Genomic DNA, 19,024 nt, shown 5'->3' on the forward strand with positions numbered 1-19,024 from the left:
AGAGGATCTGCAGAGAAGAATGGGAGAAACTCCCCAAATACAGGTGTGCCAAGCTTGTACCTAAGAAGAATTGATGCTGTAAATCGCTGCCAATGGTGCTTCAACAAAGTACTGAGTAAGGGGTTCGAATACTTATGTAAATGTATTATTTCAGTAAAAAAAAAAAAAAATTAACATTTTTAAAAACCTGTTTTTGCTTTGTCATTATAGGGTATTGTGTGTAAATTTATGAGGGGGAAAAACGATTTAATACATTTTAGAATAAGGCTGTAACGTAACAAAATGTGGAAAAAGTCAAGGTGTCTGAATACTTTCCGAAGGCACTGTAATTTCAAAATGGTCTGAGAAGAACAACATTGGCAGGACAATTCAAGCATAGTCAATATGCAGTGATAACGTCTTGGGCCTATAGCCTATTGCACAAACCTCATTGCTACATAACTATTTTTAATTGGTTAATGTTGCATAGGCTTACATGTTAAAAAAAATCTGAGCGGTAGATCTCGGCTTGAATTTTGACTCTGCTGACTCTGTCAGTCACACAGTATGGTGTAAGTAATCTAGCACCATTCCCTGTTGTTCAAAATGATCTACTGTATCGGCATTGATGTGTTATTTCTTTTTTACGGTGGTCATTGTGTATGTGTACATTTAGGTTGAACTAATGTGATATGGTATTTGTATTTAATAAATCATGTACTGTTCTTCAATGGTAATATATCATTTTTTTTTGCAGTTGTATGAATCTATTTGTATCTATCGGCAAACTAGACAGTCTTTTAAATACTGAGAAAAGTGTGCACACACACACACACACACACACACACACACACTTTGGCTGACTTTTGTGTGTCAACCTCTTATCAGTCTCAGTGGGGCATCAGCCAGTAACCCTAGGTAACCCCAGGTAACCCAGGACAATGAGAAGAGATTTTCTGGGAGTTCCCTGGTCTGCTATGTAGTAAATAGATCCAATCCAGCTAATCTACCCCACCTGCTGCCAGATTGTCTCACTCTAATACCCAGATCAAAGCACCAAGCCCAGTGCTTAACCAGAGCCTGTAGGCCTGGACACTAACCAGCAGGATTGTTGGCCAGGGCCATAGACCTGTAGCCACAATAGAGACCAGTGACAGACAGATCACACAGATGAAATGTGACTTCTAGTCCAATGTTTTGCATTTCTCTGCTCTGAGCGAATCATGAAGTTTTATCAGATCCTCTGACTCATGGTCTTTGAGGAGAGTAATGTTCACCATCTGTTGACATGGCTGTCGGCCAGCTGTAGGGGATGGTAGTGGACTCGCTGCCCAGCCTGTAGCTATGCACTCTCTGCTTTTTGGCAGTTTGACTACATAATTTTTCCTCCTGTGCTGTGGGTCATCTTGGATTATTAGCCCAGCTGTTTATATCCAGGTTATGAGTTATGCTGAGAAAGATGAGATTAGTTGTATTAGAGAACGTGATCTTGACTCAGGGAAGGTTGGTTACCACTGCCTTAGAGCAACACTCAATCAATCAATCTCCACGGGCATCCCCATCTCTCTGGATGAATTATCCAGCCCTCTCCCACTACCAAAACTCTCACCCTAACAGACAGACACCAGCACTACATTACAACTCCCTTTCAACCCAGCTATAATACACCCCCACACACACTCCTCATCCCTAGCTTCTCACTCATGTCTCTCCTCAGGCAGGATTCTTGTGCAATTAAACCTTTTGTTCCCATCAATTATTAACAGCCTGCGCTGCAGCTAACCGCTAACAACCGCTAACAGCGTCCCTCAGCACTGAGCATGGCTAATTATGCCCCTGCTGGATCCTCAAACTCCCAGCAGGGAAGACAGGCCAACCCTCTGCTCAGCGAAGCCCAGCAGGGAGCACCGAAGCTGGGTATGGAGGTTGATAGTCAGCTTCCGTGGAGCTCTGTGGTGGTGGAAAGAAGCCAACATGGGGGTTATTTTCAGGGGTTGGAGATGGTGTGGTGTAGAAATTCGAGGTTGTCCTTAGACACAGATCTAGGATCATATAACCTTACCCCCTTATATAAACCATTTATCACGTTTTAAGGTATGACCCAGGTGTAGACAGTGTTGAAGAAACTAACATTTATTCTTTAAACAGGGGTGGGAAAACTACAGGTCAAGCAGGCAGGGGTCAATGATCCAGAGAGGGTGTAAGGCACCGGAACAGCAGGCGGGCTCAGGGTCAGGTCAGGCAAAGGTCGGTAATACAGAGTAGAGGCAAAGGTACAGGACAGCAGGCAGGCTCAAAGTCAGGGCAGGCAGGAAAGGTCAAAACCAGGAAACAGGGACTATAGCAAAGACAGGAGAAAGGGAAACTGCTGGTATGTTTGAACAAACAAAAGGAACTGGCACAGACAGAAAACATAGGTATAAGTACCCAGGGGATAATGGGGAAGATGGGCAACACCTGGAGGGGGTGGAGACAAGCACAAGGACAGGTGAAACAGATCAGGGCGTGACACCATTAGTGGGAAGGGAAAGATCTGACCCTACATCAGTGGTTAGGGGCTTCTCTCCACATCCCATGGACTGTGTGTGTAGAGGGACTAGGGTGAAGTTACCCCAAGAGGCATATGTTGGGTGAGTTTAGCATTTTCCCCACTAATGGTTAAGTTTAGGTATGGGGATGGGAATACATACACATGGATTTAGTACTGTAGATATGTGGTAGTGGTGGAGTAGTGGTGCCTGAGGGCACACAGTGTGTTGTGAAATCTGTGAATGTATTGTAATGTTTTAAAAATGGTATAAATTGCGTTAATTTTGCACGACCCCAGGAAGAGTAGCTGCTGCTTTGGCTGCTGCTTTGGCATGGGGATCCATAATAAATACAAATCTGATCCTAGATCTGTACCGAAGTAAACTGTCACCCCAGAGCTTGTCTAGAAACCCCACAACAAGACAGACGTGACAACAACCGACATTATGCCTCTCACTTACCCCCCACTTTGACTCTGTGCACACATTCGCCTGACACTCCACAATGTTAACCCAACACAGCTAGGCTTCAAAACACACACACACACACTGTAGGCTACGCAAACACACACACACACATTACAGTAGAGTATGAGAATTGTGTATGTCACATATGGGAGGCTCCGATGACACATGGCCACAGCTGCAAGGGGCTCCATGGGGGCTTACAGTACAGCCTGCTAATATGAGGAAACACACACACACACACACATACTTTGAATGAAATTCTCACACATACTTTGATATCACATAGCAGCACTGATCAGATTTCAAAAACAATACACACAATCTGACCTCCAACACCCCGTCCCTCCCACACCCACATTAATTTGTTCTCTCTTTTAAACACAAGCACACATACTTCCCCTCTGGAACAGGGGCAATATTTGATTTCCCAGCTGTTGTCTGATGGCTGTCAGCACCACCGCCACAGGAACAAACCTGGAGAGTCTGCTCACACATGCACGCACACACACAAAATCAACCTTAATCACATGGCAGCACCTTCCTCACACACACACTCAACTTTCTCCTGTGTCTCTCACACACACACACAAACCAACCCCTTATACCTGTCCCTGAACTTATCTTTACACCTTACCTTATCTTTATCCCACTACAGAGGGAGAATCAAGCATTGTTTAGTTAACAATCAGGAAGATGTGAGGTCTGGTCTTAGAGCAGGCTATCGGCAAATGCTCAGCTTTGTATGTCCCAAATAGCACCCTTTGCCCTATATAGTGCACTAATTCCAACCAGCGCCCCATAAGTTCTGGTCATAAGTAGTACACTATATAGGGTATCATTTAGGACGCACACTTTGTGTGAGGAGGAGATCAAATGGCAAAATCATTATTTCCTATGGATTGGCCTATACTTTGCTTAATTAATCCCTCTATAATTGGAGAACTGCTCCCAATGATGATGAATTTGTAACATATCTAGTTAGGAAAGCATTTGAAGACAGTCAATATTTTGCTTGGTGCACACAGTATATTGTGCTCCAGAAATGACTTGTCAGTCAGTGGCGGCCACTGATTGGCTGAATACCTAGGGCGCGAGGTGTTTGGAGTTGTGAACAAAGCAGCATGACAGAAATATGAGACCATTTTTTCGACCTACCGTTAGTTTCTTTGAGAATATATAATCGATCTCTGCATTGGAACAACAGCATAGACACACCTAATTAACTTTTGCATGTCAAAAAACGAATGACCACTGCTGCACATGCAACCAGCCAGCTCACGTCATGAACAAACGAGTGCACCAGTGAGAACGCAATAAGTGAAAACAGGTTAACTGGGGATAGCTAGCTAGCATAATGTCACAAAGCATGATGGGCTAGCCAATTAACTTTTATTCTCAAACTTCATATTTCAGAGTTAGTCATATTAGTTTAGAAAGCCATGAAATTGGCATTGGAGCTAACTAGCTAGCAAGCTACCAGCTAGCTATTGCTTATCAAAGGTATATAACTGGTTAATTTAACCATACCAAAAATCGACCAAACAATTTCTCAATGACTTTCAAAATTACTTTAGCTGGCTAATTAATTGGATCATGCTTTGTAATACACCCGGTTTTATGCCGTTTTAGTCCACATAACACGTTGCCCTGTCACCAACAGTAGAACATGATGAACAACATTGGGCGGGAACAAATTCAAATTGGCCATGCTTTTTTTGTCCTACCAGATCTACGATGAGAAGGTTCTAGCTAGTGTATCCCTCTGTCCCTTGACTCTTGTTGGAAGTAGTTGTCTGGTTTATCATGTCCCATGACTGTTCTGATTATTTACTTACAAGTTAATTACAATTAGCTTTTTGCTTTAGCGCTATCTGTACCTGATAGAGCAGATCTAGTCTCACGTGTGGAAGCAAGCCATCTGACAATGAGAGACTCACTGGGATGGAGACTACAGCAGACCCAGAAGTTCTGACTGAATGGACACACATTTGAGCAACCCAGGAAGGTCCATTTAACTTGTGCTGTTATAATTTATGCTATGAAATCCTGCGATTTCATTGGGGCAAATAGCAGGCAAAACAATCCAAGCAATGTTCGAAAGGCCTATGTGCCCACGGAGGGGGAGCTGCTGCTGCTGGCAGTCACTGAGGGGCAGAGTAGGAAGTAGCTGAACAGTTTGTTTTGAACAATATATTTATTAAACAGGAAAATGTACAAATTCAAAGGCTGGTGGCAGTATTGAGTAGCTTGGATGAATAAGGTGCCCAGAGTAAACGGCCTGCTACTCAGTCCCAGTTGCTAATATATGCATAGTATTAGTATATTTGGATAGAAAACACTCTGCAGTTTCTTAAAAACTGTTTGAATGATGTCTGAGTGTAACAGAACTCATATGGCAGGCAAAAACCTGAGAAAGAATCCAACCAGGAAGTGGGAAATCTGAGGTTGGTTGTTTTTCAACTCATTCCCTATTGAAGATACAGTGGGATATTGGTCATGTTGCACTTCCTAAGGCTTCCACTAGTCAACAGTCTTTAGAACCTTGTTTGATGCTTCTACTGTGAAGTGGGGGTGAATGAGAGAGGAATGAGTCACGAGGTCTGCCAGAATGCCTTGAGCTCGTGACGCTCGTTCACATGAGAGCGAGCTCTGTTCCATTGCTTTTCTACAGACAAAGGAATTCTCCGGTTGGAACATTTTTGAAGATTTATGTTAAAAACATCCTAAAGATTGACATGTTTCTACGGATTGTAACGGAAATGTTTGACTTTTCGTCTGCTCCTAGTGAACGTGCTTCGTGAGTTTGGATGTGTGTACCAAACGCGCTAACAAAAGGAGCTATTTGGACATAAATGATGGACATAATCGAACAAAACAAACATTTATTGTGGAACTGAGATTCCTGGGAGTGCATTCTGATGAAGATCAAAGGTAAGTGAATATGTATAAAGTTATTTCTGACTTCTGTTGAATGCACAATATGACGGATATCTTTTTGGCTTGTTTGGGCTCTGAGCGCCGTACTCAGATTATTGCATGGTTTGCTTTTTCCGTAAAGCTTTTTGAAATCTGACACAGTGGTTACATTAACTTCTTGACGCTACCCATCCCATTAGCGGATGGCATAGCGGGATGGGTAGCATAGAAAATCTTTGGAGGGAGTTGAAAGTCCACGTTGCCCAGCAACAGCCCCAAAACATCACTGCTCTAGAGGAGATCTACATGGAGGAATGGGCCAAAATATCAGCAACAGTGTGCAAAAACCTTGTGAAGACTTACAGAAAATGTTTGACCTCTGTCATTGCCAACAAAGGGTATGGAATATCTACAGTGCCTTGCGAAAGTATTCGGCCCCCTTGAACTTTGCGACCTTTTGCCACATTTCAGGCTTCAAACATAAAGATATAAAACTGTATTTTTTTGTGAAGAATCAACAACAAGTGGGACACAATCATGAAGTGGAACGACATTTATTGGATATTTCAAACTTTTTTAACAAATCAAAAACTGAAAAATTGGGCGTGCAAAATTATTCAGCCCCCTTAAGTTAATACTTTGTAGCGCCACCTTTTGCTGCGATTACAGCTGTAAGTCGCTTGGGGTATGTCTCTATCAGTTTTGCACATCGAGAGACTGACATTTTTTCCCATTCCTCCTTGCAAAACAGCTCGAGCTCAGTGAGGTTGGATGGAGAGCATTTGTGAACAGCAGTTTTCAGTTCTTTCCACAGATTCTCGATTGGATTCAGGTCTGGACGTTGACTTGGCCATTCTAACACCTGGATATGTTTATTTTTTAACCATTCCATTGTAGATTATGCTTTATGTTTTGGATCATTGTCTTGTTGGAAGACAAATCTCCGTCCCAGTCTCAGGTCTTTTGCAGACTCCATCAGGGTTTCTTCCAGAATGGTCCTGTATTTGGCTCCATCCATCTTCCCATCAATTTTAACCATCTTCCCTGTCCCTGCTGAAGAAAAGCAGGCCCAAACCATGATGCTGCCACCACCATGTTTGACAGTGGGGATGGTGTGTTCATGGTGATGAGCTGTGTTGCTTTTACGCCAAACATAACGTTTTGCATTGTTGCCAAAAAGTTCAATTTTGGTTTCATCTGACCAGAGCACCTTCTTCCACATGTTTGGTGTGTCTCCCAGGTGGCTTGTGGCAAACTTTAAACGACACTTGTTATGGATATCTTTAAGAAATGGCTTTCTTCTTGCCACTCTTCCATAAAGGCCAGATTTGTGCAATATACGACTGATTGTTGTCCTATGGACAGAGTCTCCCACCTCAGCTGTAGATCTCTGCAGTTCATCCAGAGTGATCATGGGCCTCTTGGCTGCATCTCTGATCAGTCTTCTCCTTGTATGAGCTGAAAGTTTAGAGGGACGGCCAGGTCTTGGTAGATTTGCAGTGGTCTGATACTCCTTCCATTTCAATATTATCGCTTGCACAGTGCTCCTTGGGATGTTTAAAGCTTGGGAAATCTTTTTGTATCCAAATCCGGCTTTAAACTTCTTCACAACAGTATCTCGGACCTGCCTGGTGTGTTCCTTGTTCTTCATGATGCTCTCTGCGCTTCTAACCAGAATAGAAAGGGGAGTGGGAGGCCCTGGTGCACAACTGAGCAAGAGGACAAGTACATTAGTGTCTAGTTTGAGAAACAGACGCTTCACAAGTCCTGAACTGGCAGCTTCATTAAATAGTACCCGCAAAACACCAGTCTCAACGTCATCAGTGAAGAGGCGACATCGGGATGCTGGCCTTCTAGGCACAACTAGAGGTTGACCGATTAATTGGAATGGCCGATTAATTAGGGACGATTTCAAGTCTTCATAACAATCGGAAATCAGTATTTTTGGGCGCAGATTTTGCAGAATTTGTTATTTTTATACCTTTATTTAATCTTTATTTAACTAGGCAAGCCAGTTAAGAACACATTCTTATTTTCAATGACGGCCTAGGAACGAGGCAGAAAGACAGATTTTTACATTGTCAGCTCGAGGGATCCAATCTTGCAACCTTACAGTTAACTACTCCAACGCTCTAACCACCTGCCTCATGAGGAGCCTGCCTGTTACGCGAATGCAGTAAGCCAAGGTAAGTTGCTAGCTAGCATTAAACTTATCTTATAAAAAAAACAATCAACGACTGTCGTTTCACCAATGTGTACTTAACCATAAACATCAATGCCTTAAAATCAATACACAAGTATATATATATATATTTTAAAACCTGCATATTTAGCTAAAATAAATCCAGGTTAGCAGGCAATATTAACCAAGTGAAATTGTGTCACTTCTCTTGCGTTGATTGCACGCTGAGTCAAGGTATATGCAACAGTTTGGGCCACCTGGCTCTTTGCAAACTAATTTGCCAGAATTGTACGTAATTATGACATAACATTGAAGGTTGTGCAATGTAACAGGAATATTTAGACTCATGGATGCCACTCGTTAGATGAAACATGGAACGGAATAAACGTTTTGTTTTCGAGGTGATAGTTTCCGGATTTGACCTAAGGTTTGTATTTCTGTGTGTTTATTATAGTTAAGTCTATGATTTGATAGTGCAGTCTGACTGAGGGGTGGTAGGCAGCAGCAGGCTCGTAATAGTCAAAGGTATATGGTTTAGAGAGAAATAGTCGACGCGTTATAATTCCTGTAATAACTTGCGGCTGAACTTGAAAGGGGTTCCTTCGTTATTTTACCGATCATGTCTTCCATAGAGAATGTCTTGATCTACTTCAAATAAGGTCTGTGTTTCGTGCAGACTTAAACCGCCTCGGCGTTTTGATACCCATGTAAATCTCACTAGGATAAGGTAACGTTTGTCAAAATATTTTCATAAATCCACTCTACAAAAAAAATGATCTTCGCTTATATTTAGACAATATTGATCAGAGTTACCTTGTCCTATGGATATCTACACAGTTATAAAATTGGCAAGGTGGTGTAGGCCTACACGAAACACAGACCTTATTTTAAGTGAATCTAAAAATATCCTATGGAATAAATGAATGAAGGAACCGATATTTTCAGATTTTGCTAGAAAGAGTCATGGGAATGATGACTCGCACTTTGGTAGTCAATTCTTACCATGTCCATTATTAAAATAGGATTTCCTGCATATAGAAATTAGTTTTTGTTTTCAACATTCATCACAGGTAACTTAAACTCTATTTTTATTCAAACAGTTGAGAGTATTTGTCTCCTATGCAGACTCTTCAGTATCATTGTCACTTCAGAGCTGTGTGTGTGTTTTACAGATGGCAGAGAAAAGCAAAGCACCAGTGTGGGACTATTACATGGAATTGGCACCAGGGAAAGCAAGGTGTCTTATTTGTGATAAATATGTAAGCATGGGGTCAGCAACGGCTAAATCAAAAAATACCACCAACCTGTGGAATCACCTTAAGAACACCCATGTATTATATTAAGTTAAAGTAAGTGTTCATTGTTCATTCAGTATTGTTACAATTGTCATTATTACAAAAATGTGTGTGTATATATATATATATATATTAAAATACATTTTGTCCTCCAATAATCGGTATTGGCGTTGAAAAATCATAATGGTCGACCTCTAGGCACAACCCGTGACTGTGTCAATGTGCATGTGCCCTGCCTGCCATAGGAGTTGCTAGACTGGAGTCGCTAGAGCATGATGGGATAAGGACCAACAATTACTTTCAATTGAGAATCAATTGCATGGCCCTATCTTTATTTTATGCAAAAATAGTCATAAAATCATTAGATAATTATGTGGACTAGCCAATATGACTAACATTTTGAAAGTATTGAAACATAATGTTCAAAACCCACGAAGACAACCCAAAACAATATTTGAACCATTAACGCCTAACCAAATGGTCCACAAGGTTATCAATGTGTCACAACACAAGAGCAATGGCCCTATCAATATCCATTTAACCCAAGGCCATTGTTCACACAGCGGCCTGAAGTGCCTGAAAGAGAGAAAGCCCATTCACTTATACCTATCACCAATTTAAAGTGACCTCTTTTATAGGGGTCGTGTGCAAGTCATGCTCGTCATTTTTCAGTCTAGATAGTCTAATAAATGTACTGCAGCCAGGCTAGTCTACCGTTTAGTTTAGGATGCATTTACATACACTTTCTCGCTTGATGATAGAGGCAAAGATGTAGCAGGATTAGTTATGGATCCCTTAAGCGCGAATCCCGCTCGAATCCCGTTAGCGGGATTGATTTGACAACATCCAGTAAAATTGTAGCGCACCAAAATCCAAACTACAGAAATATCAATATTCAACCTTCACAAAAATGTAAGTGTAAAACATCAAAATAAAGCTTAACTTCTTGTTAATCCAGCCGCTGTGTCAGATTTCAAAAACACTTTACAGCGAAAGCAAACCATCTGAGGACAGCGCCCTGCATACAAACACATGAAAATCATTTTTCAACCAGGCAGGTGCGACACAAAAGTCAGAAATAGCCATATAATAAATGTCTTACCTTTGAATATCTTCTTTTTGTAATCTCAAATGTCTCAGTGACACAATGAGCGGCCGTTTTGTTCGATAAATTCCTTCTTTATATCCCCAAAATGTCAATTTATTTGGCGCATTTGATTCAGAAATACACCGGTTCCAACATGACTACAAAGTATCTAATAAGTTACCTGTAAACTTGGTCCAAACATTTCAAACAACGTTCCTAATCCAACTTCAGGTATCCTAAAATGTAAATAAAATAACATTTAAGACTGAATAAACTGTTTCTAATACCGGATAAAAACAACGTGAAGCGCGCTCCAGTTCACACACAACAAAAGACTAAAGCCCTTCAGAGTGACACCTACAAAGAACAGCTCTACTTCATTTCTCAAAAGAAAAACATCTAACAATTTCTAAAGACTGTTGACATCTAGTGGAAGCCATACGAACTGCAATCTGGGCCTTAATAAATCAGGTCTCCCATAGAAAGACATTGGAAAATACAGTGACCTCAAATTTCCCCCCCTGGATGGATTGTGCTCGGGGTTTCGACTGCCAAATCAGTTCTGTTATACTCACAGACATGATTCTAACAGCTTTAGAAACTTCAGAGTGTTCTCTATCCAAATCTATGCTTATATGCTTATCCTAGCTTCTTGGCCTGAGTAGCAGGCAGTTTACTTTGGGCACGCTTTTCATCCTGGCGTGAAAATACTGCCCCCTATCCCAGAGAGGTTAATTAATTGTTATGCCCGCGGAAGTAAATGTATTTACCATAAAACATATGGATCAATATTTTCGTAGCAAATGTGCAAGGCCATGCATGTCCAGGTTATCCCCACATCACCAATTTCATCCATAGAGAAAATAATACTTGATGAAAAATTGCAAAATATTTTCCTTACCTGTTAGGTTGCCAATGCTGTTGTAATCTCTGCGTTATGGACATCACCTAATACCATGATGAAGAGATAGCAACACTTGCATCAAGCGCAGCACTTGAACAAATGTCTGTTCAAATATTTTAACTGAGTGGGTCTCCATTTAGCTATAAATATAATTTTGGGGGTTTTAAGCATATTATGCTACTCAAACCTAATTAACGCTACTTCAATTAAGGATATGGAACTCCAACCACATCGCACCCCAGGTATTCTCTTTAAAAATGCAGCCAAGGGAAAGCATGTAATATTCCTAGATAAATAATAAAATAAATAAATAGAAAAAGTAAAACACGATAAAAGATATGGAGATGTTATTCATCATATTATTAGCCTACTGAGTGGAAAGATAATTTACAGATGCCCCAAATAATGGTGGAAACTACCACAATACAGCAACTATAGGCCTACACAGAACTCCAGGATCGACATGGTGGTGGGCACGGTCCGACCTTTTCAGAACAACGGATCATTTATCACTAACTCGATAAAGACAATACAGCCGGCTGATATACTTTTATTTTTTTCGAAACAGCGTCAAGGGACAACGGAATGAAAAACCCAAGCACCGAAGTTCGCCTTAAATGGTCACGCACGCTCCGGTCACACAGTATGGTGCTGTCTGGTCCACATTTCGGATGGTACCGTTATTCGGCACAGATCCACTCTATATAGGTTAGTTATATATGATAGATTTATAATTTCACGGCCGTCATTCCAAGAGCATTACACGCGTAACAAATCCGCTTCTACAGCTTTCCATGAACGCGCAGTAATACAAAATTATAGAAATGTACAATATGCATTATAAGTACACTAATACGAAAGTCGTCTTACCGTATGGCGCCTATAACTAAAGTCGTCTGACGCACAGTTGGTTGTCTCCGGAACGGGCCAGGCCGGCTGTACATCGCCCCATGCCGGGCGTCCTGAGACCGAGACCCCGAGGGAGAGGGCACTGAGCACCAGGCATTCCTGCCTCTGTTTCAGCAGCTCCAACTCACACAGACCGGCCAAACTCGCCTCAAGGCGCTCCTTATTCCGACTGCGCTCCGCTGTCATTGGGAAAGAAAACGTTCGGTACATCGTTCTCCCTTGCTCGGAGAGTGGCTGAGTGCTTACTCTTTGGCTCTTTGATCGTTTCTCAGCCGTTGGTCGTTCCTTCCTACTAGTATCCAAGTGAGGCTAACTTGTCTGCATATTTAATTTCAAAGTGACTTTACTCTTTGGTTTGATATACATGTTTTAAAGCGAAGTAGCGAATGTAAACTATAGATACAGCTGCGAACCATTGTATGCAGAACCGAACCCATACCTACTGCTCGCTCAATGATGTTGCTGGATTCCAATTCCGTAGCTGTCAATTGTACATTAGCATGCCCGGGTTTTTCAGAGGGTCCATTGGTTACCCAGAACCCACAATAGTTAATATTCATAAGTAATCTGCTCTTCAAGATGTGATTGGACAACGAGCTCTCCTTTGTATTCCTAAACGCTCAAGGTCACATTCACCCAGCCAGTTCAATGAATTAATCTTTCATTAATGCCTAAAAGTTAACACCAAGGGATCGTGAAGCGTTGATCACGTTGTACCAGCCTTTCATGAAAATCCAAGCACCTTCTCTGGCTACCTCGCCTATAAACCCATTGTCAGTGAAAAAGGAATCAGTGAAATCGTATGACTAGTTGCAAGGGAGACCGACGGTTCTATACGCTATTTATACTTGAAACATAACAAAGGTTGGTTGCAAAGTTCACTGATAAGTAGGCTACTGGAGACATACTCCCTGCCTGTAGATTGTGTACATTACAGCCTAACAAGGGGAAGGCGCCATCTGGTGGCCACATGTATCTCTTTTTATTTCTCCCTCTCACACGCACACATGCCCACCCACTTTTGGTATGAACTATAGGTGCAAGACCCAGCCTAGAGTGCAGCGTAGCATCTCAATAGTCCTACATAGTCTCCCTTTGGGCCTGTGGACAGTTGAAACGTGGGATCTGCTCATATACAGTGATATAGTCGGTTTTCAGATCATTGCAGAGTGATGATGAAATGAGACTTAAATCACATTAGTGCTACATAACAGATTGGGTGTACATATCAACTGTTTCTCATCTCACGTCTTTAGGGGTCTGGAACATTTGCCTATATGGAACATGCAGCCTGAAGAGTCCACACCTCTCACCTAATCATTGCTGGGAGATAGCTAGTTGCTTCGCAAATGGCACCCGGTTCCCTATGTAGGGAATGTACAGTATGTCTCGAAGTGTATGTCTATGTAGGGCTCTGGACAAAAATTGTGTACTGTATAGGGAATAGGGTGCCATTTGCTACGCATCATCAGATAACCTTAAACAACCTCTGATATAACGAGCAAGGACACAAAGGAACAATGATGAACAGCTGACATTCGAAATGCCTCCTCTCACTTATTTAATAGGGCTATAAAATGCATGTCTCATTTACAAATGTCTTAGTAACATGGCAGCATCATTATTAGATTAAATGACATGAATGAAAATAGTGACTAGAAATTAATTGAACTGAATGAATGACCAAATGTAGCACTGACAATTGGAAGCAACGTGAACATTGCTCAAGGGGGTACTGAAGAATCCCCCATTGAAAAAACATCACAATTCATTGGTATGGACAGAAACAGACAGCTGCAGGGATGAGTCAGACAGAAAATACCTATTTGATTGACTTTATTTCATTCCCTCCATCTCTCCTCCGCAAACCAATAAAGCCTTTAGAATCTTTTTCTTTCAGAGTTTTTCCCAAAACCACGACCAGCGCAGAAGGGTTTCACTAGTCTGTGTACACTGAAACGATACACAACATAGAAATACAATATATTATCTGTATAACACAGGTTGGTGGCACCTTAGAGAGGACAGGCTCACGGTAATGGCTGGAGCGAAATCGATGGAATGGTATCATACATGGTTTCCATGTGTTTGATGTCATTCCAGTTCCAGCAATTACTATGAGCTGTCCTCCCCTCAGCAGAATATTTCAGTCATATATCGGAGATCAGAAGGCTTTAAAAAAAACATCTGGTATTGATACAGAGGATATAATACCACAGTGTTTGAGATGGAAAAAAATCTGAAGAAATTGCACCTGTCTGAGGTGTGTGTGTAATGAAGTGAAGGGTTTGAAAGAATTGGTCAGGCTTCTTTACCTGGCTACCCAAACACCATGCTCCGGCCAAACGTTATGCCACACCCACGGACAGTAGTTTCTCCCCCACAATGAGTCTGGATCTGAGTATCTCCCCGACCATTTCTAGAATGCTAACTGTTCTGAATTGGTCCCAGAAACGGACAGGTTGGGCCAGAGCCAGAACACACGCAGGTCAAGCAGCGTTTTGAAAATAATCTGATTGGTTTGACATGATCCGATGGCTGATGACTGTTTGGTACAACACCCCTCATTTTGACATCACCACAAACGACTTCAACGATGGAAGTGTCAGACTGAAGTATGTAGCGAACACAGAGCAGTGGAAGAATTCAGTTTGAGTCGTCAGGAAACATAACTACAACCACAAGCTCTAAAATACATCCTTTCAATTAGCTATTTATGTCTCATACTCAGTATAACACATTCTCTATATTCTGCAAATTGTTAAGAATTGATTTAGAATGTTCTACAATTCGGCAAACATGAACAGGTCTGTGGCTTTGTGAGCATTCAAATGAGTAAAGCTCTTTCAGTTTCAGGTTTTTGAAGAACACTACTCTTTGGCTGCAATATATTTTGTTTGTTTTCTCAGACACTCAAACATGCTTGCTGACCATTCTATTGAAAAACACTCTGCAAGCTTTCAACTACCAATATATTAGATTCATGTAGGTTGTTGAACAGAGTACATTTTTTTCTGGGCTATTTGAGGCATTCTTGCAATATAAAGCACCCATGCATAGAACGCATCAGATTGTGAATGAGAACAAATGGGACAGGAAGCTAGCATGCATTCACTTTCGAAGGGTCCACAAGGGTCTCAAGTTTTTCAGAAACCCTAACGAAGGCAGCTTGCTGTCAATGTTAGTGAATTCATTAAATACATGTATTGCATTAGATTAATAGTTTTATCTTTAAGGGTCACCAAGTCATTTGGAAGAGATTACTATTACCTCAGAATACCTTACTATTCCTCCCAAATACTCTTTTTAGTTGCACATCGTCCCACATTGGTTGACTGCTTTCTACTCCTCTTCTAAGGGCCACAATGTCAACAGAAATGATTGCCATGGTGAGATACAGGCAAAAAATGTAAAGTACAGTACAGGTCATTGTAATCTCATCATGGGCCCTTTCTCTTAAAAATAAATCTGCCCTGAATTGTCACGTTGTCATTGTTAAAATTGGGCAATTTGACCTAAACAAGGTCAAATGGCCATTTTAGTAACATTAAACCATGTCATAGCGCAAGGGAGTCGGGGAAAATCATTCTGCAATAACGTAAATGACTCGCAATCAAAAATGTGTATGAAATGCTACCGACTGTATCAATCCATATTGTTGTTTTTCTTCTTTCAGATGAAACCCTCCTCTTTTTGGAATGTACGTGAGTTGAACCCATCCCCTCTCTGTGCAATGCTAATGAGTCCAGGGTCGTATTCATTAGTGCACACCACAGCAAAATGTTTTGCAACTGAAAACAAAAATGAGTATCTTATTTGACAAATTCAGGTAGGTCCCTCCCTGTTTTGGCTCGTTTGCTTCCTACTGAATACAACCCATGGCGAAAGCATTGTATCCCAATGCATAACATTTTTCAATTCTGACATTCTTTTGGCTCAAATGTTATTTGTGCACACCGTGAACCAATCCCTCAAACACACCAGTTAGTGGCTGAATCAACTTTTGAACAGGGCTTTGTTTGTTTCCCAAGTCATCATAACAATCCTAGAGAGTCAATGATAAATACATGGGTGGCAGGGTAAATATGGACGTATATAGCAGTCAAAATTCAATCTGAAAATAACATGTCTTTTGATAGCTATATGCTTCCATAGACAGATGCGGGAGATACTAAACAGATAGCTTCGGCCACAGTAGAAATCATTAGACAAAATCGACAGACACAAAGTGGTAATGGTTGATAGCGTCAATTTGACACATCCAATATGCCAGAATATAGCCCATGGCAGACATTTTTGGGACGACAAAAAGGACTACAGAAGGTCAGACCCGAGTTCAAATACATTTAGACATTTTTAAAATACTTTGAGTGTTTGCATTAGCCAGCCTAGAATACCAAGTGGTTGGGGTTTGCAGTTTTAGGACTTTTCTATTGGTCCACAAAGCCAGACAAGCTTAATCAAGCAAAGCTGAAATATTTTAAAATGGTATTTGAATACAGGTCTGCAGAGGGTGAACACTGATCATTTCCCCAAACGTTTGTTTTACACTGTACATAAATAAATCAATAAATATCTGAACTGTACAATATGCATTATTCTTTTTTTCCAGCTTCAAGCATATTTTTCAATGAGGAATTTCACAGTTTTAATCATCAAATACATCGTTGTAATTGTCGTACTTCAGTTCGGCTGCAGTATCCCTTTGTAAACTTCTCTACGAAAAGAATACCCTCCCTAAAATACTGTCTACTCCCTCTCTGGTTAAAAACCGAACACTTTAAAGTTCATAGAGTGACAGAGTATAACATCCACATTATCAAAACACTGGTCATTATTCTCTCTGTCTGACAGTATTTAGGCTGGTAACAAATACTGTGGGAAAAACATGAATGATCTATGTGGCGCAGGTAGGGACAAATTCAAGCTCCATTGCATGTGTAAAATCACTTAGGGAACATACCAAGGCCTATACAGTACACTCTGAGTACATTCTATTCAAGCCAAGGACAGGATAGCCACATATGAATTGATACAACACAAAGTGGCCAAATAAAAGATGACAAGAATACTGCCCAAATTGAAAAAACATACATGTTAGCATAAAAGTTGACACACAAATCTTGGCAACAATGAATAGGTGTATCCATAACCTAAAACAAATCATCCTGAAGGATAAGGTTGGAGACATGTTTGGATAAAACCTAAGCACAACGTTGAGATAGCGTTTGGGGTTGGCTAGGGTAAAGAATGCCCTGTTTATGGAAGAGGGTTGCATCATCGAAACATACTGTGTACCTCTGCAAAAGCAGACTGCTTTCTCATCCATATATGGTAACAACCAATATATTCTCACTGCTGCTAACAGCTATAGCTAGCTCCCCTGTCCACAAATCAAAAGGGGTTGGGCTACTCTACACACAGTAGAGAACATGCCTTAGAAAACGACAAACACTTAAACAGAGAATAACAAAGCCATGGCACAAGCTCTCAGGGAAACCTGCCCTGATACACCACGGAAGCCTGGTAAAAGTGTGCCCTGACTGCAATTGACTTCCACAAAAAATAAATACGGAATTATATTTTCATTTATAATATACTTTGATTCTTTGTGGTTCTATCCTAGAAATGATGGATTGTGTTGAAACACTGCATGCTGATTATGTTTCCGGCACGGTCGTAACCTGTTCCCAGAGTCCTAAGGTCTGTTAAAAAAAAAAGGATACTGCAGCTCCACAACTTTGTCCAAGAGTTCCTAAAAAGGCTATGTACTAACCCCTTACCCAGTCTGAGACAGAGTACGCAGAGGTTTCAATACACATCTCCACCAGGAAAGCAATTTGTTTTCTTCAGACGATCACTGCGGTCTTTTCACATGATGCAACGATGGCTGCCGTCCCACTCCGGTCCTGATGGTGATGAGGTCACTTCATGCCAGAAGTTGGGCAGTGGGAGAGTGGCCCTGTCCACCTTGCAATAGAACATCCTTCTGTTCTTTGCCCAAGAGTTCCAATGAATGGTTGGTTAGATATTGCACATAATGTCCCGGCTGGTGGCCTTGGGATTGTTTCTCAGTGATATCGACTCCCTTTCTCCTCCGATTCAGAGTTAAAGTCCTTTAAACCCATGCCCTTCTGCAGGTTTAGTAACGAGTCCTTCATCTGTAGAGGGACAAAGGAAACATTTCAACTTCACAAGCTCGACTTCAAAACTTTTTGCAAAAATCATACATTTTTTCTTTTGTTGAAAATCATGCATTGAAGTCAATAGGAAGTATATGCAATGTCAAAGATTTTTAGCATTCGTAAATTAAGTTGATTCCTAAATTCACATCACATTGAATACACATTACATGCCGTCACATTGAATACAGTACTGCATGTGTTTGAACAACCATCTATGACACACACACACACACACATTCTCAAATGGTAAAGTTTGTGAATGAACAATCCTTCTCTGACCTAATTGGTCAGTTATGCGAAGGCCATCAGTATTCTACTGATTGGCTGTCTCACCTCATCCAGCAACATCACAGACGACTTGATGATCTCCTTCCACTTCTGCAGCTCGTCGTCATGGTAACGCTGCTGCGACTCCAGGAGCTGGGCCCACTCCATCTGGGTCTGGGGCAGTTTACTGAGAGAAGGGGAGAGCGAGAAACACACACAAACACTGTTTTTAATCTGTAATTTGTCTGTTACTGTCATAATTACTGTCATATTGTGGAGTGACACTTTAATAATGTTCTAAACT

The 19,024-nt window shown here is 41.2% G+C and overlaps 2 protein-coding genes across 21 annotated transcripts in view; both read right to left on the bottom strand.

The window, feature by feature from the left end:
* LOC110533421 (uncharacterized) overlaps positions 1–13,166 on the bottom strand; it is a 49,643-nt gene extending 36,477 nt beyond the window's left edge. Inside the window, exons 1-2 of one of the 2 annotated variants that reach the window (XM_021617598.3) lie at positions 12,230–13,103; positions 11,357–11,403 (exon numbers count right to left, since the gene is read on the bottom strand). Coding sequence is in view for 1 of the 2 variants with exons in the window: in XM_021617597.3 (XP_021473272.3) it covers positions 12,230–12,478 (249 nt within the window). In the remaining variant the exon portion in view is untranslated. Of the gene's footprint in view, positions 1–11,356; positions 11,404–12,229 lie in introns of both variants that reach the window. The other variant, XM_021617597.3, reaches the window with a different exon arrangement.
* Positions 13,167–14,089: 923 nt separating this feature from the next.
* The window catches only part of gramd1ba (GRAM domain containing 1Ba), a 133,352-nt gene continuing 128,417 nt past the window's right edge, over positions 14,090–19,024 (bottom strand). For all 19 annotated transcript variants that reach the window (XM_090186022.1, XM_090186015.1, XM_021617608.3 and 16 more), the window contains 2 exons: positions 18,787–18,907; positions 14,090–18,429 (listed from right to left, as the gene is read on the bottom strand). In XM_090186022.1, coding sequence (XP_090042148.1) covers positions 18,340–18,429; positions 18,787–18,907 — 211 coding nt within the window. In that variant the 3' untranslated portion in view covers positions 14,090–18,339. The remainder of the gene's footprint in view (positions 18,430–18,786; positions 18,908–19,024) is intronic.

The sequence above is a fragment of the Oncorhynchus mykiss genome, chromosome 10 (genome assembly GCF_057628025.1).
Source record: "Oncorhynchus mykiss isolate SJ-2025 chromosome 10, ASM5762802v1, whole genome shotgun sequence".
NCBI lineage: Eukaryota > Metazoa > Chordata > Actinopteri > Salmoniformes > Salmonidae > Oncorhynchus > Oncorhynchus mykiss.